Raw genomic sequence first — 2,367 nt, 5'->3', positions numbered from 1 at the left:
AGTTTTATTCATATTTTTTTCTTGTAAAATTAGCCCTCCCTACCGCAAAATCCTGGTTACGTCCCTGATCATAATATATGTACACGAACAATTTAATTTATATAATTTAAACTGATTAAATCATACGGATTAAATTTAATCCATAAATGTATTTTAATTTTTTTTTAATATTAATAAAATTTCGTAGTATTATTGCTAGATAATTAAGTTAATTAGATTATATTAGCTCACGAGTCACTTTGATTTTTTTTTTCTCCCACGAGCTTTATAATTTAAAGGAATAAGTTTTAATCAGAATATCCGGTTCAAACCGTAATCAAAATGCATGAAATAAAACCCCTATAAAATGGTTTGGTTTCAGTTTCGCATTTTGAATTGAATCATGTTACATGTACAATGTGATTTACACATTGGATTACAAAGTGTATTTGAAATTACAAAAATATCATAAAAAAAATTATGTCTGTAAGTTTACTTGTTTTGTAATTTGGTTCTATAAGTATTCAATTTTGGGTTTTAGTCCTGTAAATTTAGGTATGTTTTGGTTTTTAATCTTTTTTTATTTAAACAATGTTTTTATAACCGGATCGGTGATCAAACAATTTAACTTTAAAAAACGGTCCAAATGATTGACCCGTTTTAACCGGACCATTAAATCAAAAAATTGTTTATATAATATCATATAATTAACAATATATTTTAAATTATAAAAACCTAAAAAATTTATATAAATAGAAAAAACATATTTATCGTAGTTTTTGAAAACTAAATAGCTATATAAATATAAAAACCAATTATAACATAACTTATAGGACCAAAACCCAAAATTAAATACTTACATGACCAAAACACAAAATGAGCAAATTTACCGGACCATTTTAACTATATTACCTATATATATATATATCAATTAATCTTGAAAAATTGAGAATGGAGCCAACACACACATTTCACAACTCCAAACTGCATTCTCCATTAGGTGACTCATGCAACTGTGGACCATGAATCTTGGCAACACATTCATCCATCTACTATAAATACAAGTGAAATCAAACCCTTAACCATCATCATCATCCGAAAGCAAATCAAATCAAATACTTTTTTTAAAAAAAATCATTATAAATGGCAGCAATGAAGTCTGTTTCAATATCTCTTGTACTAGTCATAGTGTTGGTGGCTCAAAGCCAGCTGATGCCACAATCACTAGCACAAACTTGCTCTTCCTCCCTCTCCACCCTCAATGTTTGCGCACCCTTCGTCATGCCAGGAGCCGCCGCCACCGCCACCCCCAGCCCCGACTGCTGCAACGCCCTCCAGACCATCGAGCACGACTGTCTCTGCAACACTATCCGGATCGCCTCCCGCATCCCAGCCCAATGCAACCTCCCTCCCCTCACCTGCGGCGGTCAGTTTCTTCTCCCCGCCCCTTACATGCATACACATTAAAATTTTTCTAATAATATAATTCAATAAACGTTTGCAACCTCTAAAAATAAGTGCTTATGAGATTTTTTATTTCTGATTGCAGCGAACTGAGATGGACGCATATGCATGCATGCAATGCTGGTTCCCAGTAATGATGGGAAATATTGAATAATGTTTTTGGATTCGATGTCTGCTCTCTGAATTCTAGTTTACAATTTAGCATTTTGTTGTAATCTGTTTCAGAACAAAAAAAAAATATTTGAGCAATTGGTCAATAATAAATATGCTTTATATTCCAATAACATTGTTTTGCAGTGTCTTATTATAATTGCGACTGAAATCATTTCTTTTTATAAAGTGCATGCATGGATATTATTTATATATTCCCCAGTAAAAGGTTATCACTGTTTTCACATGGACCATGATATCAATTATTGTCGCACAATTTCAGACAAGAAAAATAAAGTTAAAAATAGCGTAGGTGGCAGTATCAATTGGGCTTTAGATTTATTTATTTGTCCGCTAGCTTGAGGCAGGATTTATTTTTGGCTCCAACGAATTTACTAATGCAGCTTTTGCCATAATGATAATAATACAATATTGCGACAATTAACACCGCCTTTTATGTATCACTTATCTTTTTAATAAATAGTAATTAACGAAGATTTGAAATTTGATGCATGTGTGTGTATAAGTATACATTAAGTCTTTTGTTTTTCATTTCGTTCGTATAATTTTGAATAGGGAATTAATGATATTTTTAATCCAACTGGAATGATTTAATTTTATGATATAAACATATATATGTTTATTTGGTTTATGAGGTGTAATTTTTTTTAAAAGTTATAAAATATACTCAATAGATTACAAGAGTTATTTTGAAGTCGTGAAGAATTGAATTCATAGAATTAATTGAATCATTTTGATTTGTGCAAAAATTGA

The 2,367-nt window shown here is 30.6% G+C and overlaps 1 protein-coding gene across 1 annotated transcript; it reads left to right on the top strand.

The window, feature by feature from the left end:
- The first annotated feature begins 1,122 nt into the window (after nucleotides 1-1,122).
- LOC140885497 (stamen-specific protein FIL1) lies at nucleotides 1,123-1,626 on the top strand. Its single transcript, XM_073292482.1, has 2 exons — nucleotides 1,123-1,405; nucleotides 1,529-1,626. The coding sequence occupies exons 1-2, from the start codon at nucleotides 1,123-1,125 to the stop codon at nucleotides 1,534-1,536; spliced, it is 291 nt and encodes a 96-aa protein (XP_073148583.1). The 3' UTR covers nucleotides 1,537-1,626.
- The last annotated feature ends 741 nt before the right edge of the window (nucleotides 1,627-2,367 follow it).

This window comes from Henckelia pumila, chromosome 2, assembly GCF_033568475.1.
Source record: "Henckelia pumila isolate YLH828 chromosome 2, ASM3356847v2, whole genome shotgun sequence".
In the NCBI taxonomy this organism is placed as follows: domain Eukaryota; kingdom Viridiplantae; phylum Streptophyta; class Magnoliopsida; order Lamiales; family Gesneriaceae; genus Henckelia; species Henckelia pumila.
The sequence above is the reverse complement of the archived record's forward strand: the minus strand, read 5'-3'. Positions and strand labels throughout refer to the sequence as shown.

Bases quoted from the DNA above. Each gene is read 5' to 3' on its own strand.
- LOC140885497 (XM_073292482.1), top strand. From the start codon at position 1,123: ATGGCAGCAATGAAGTCTGTTTCAATATCTCTTGTACTAGTCATAGTG.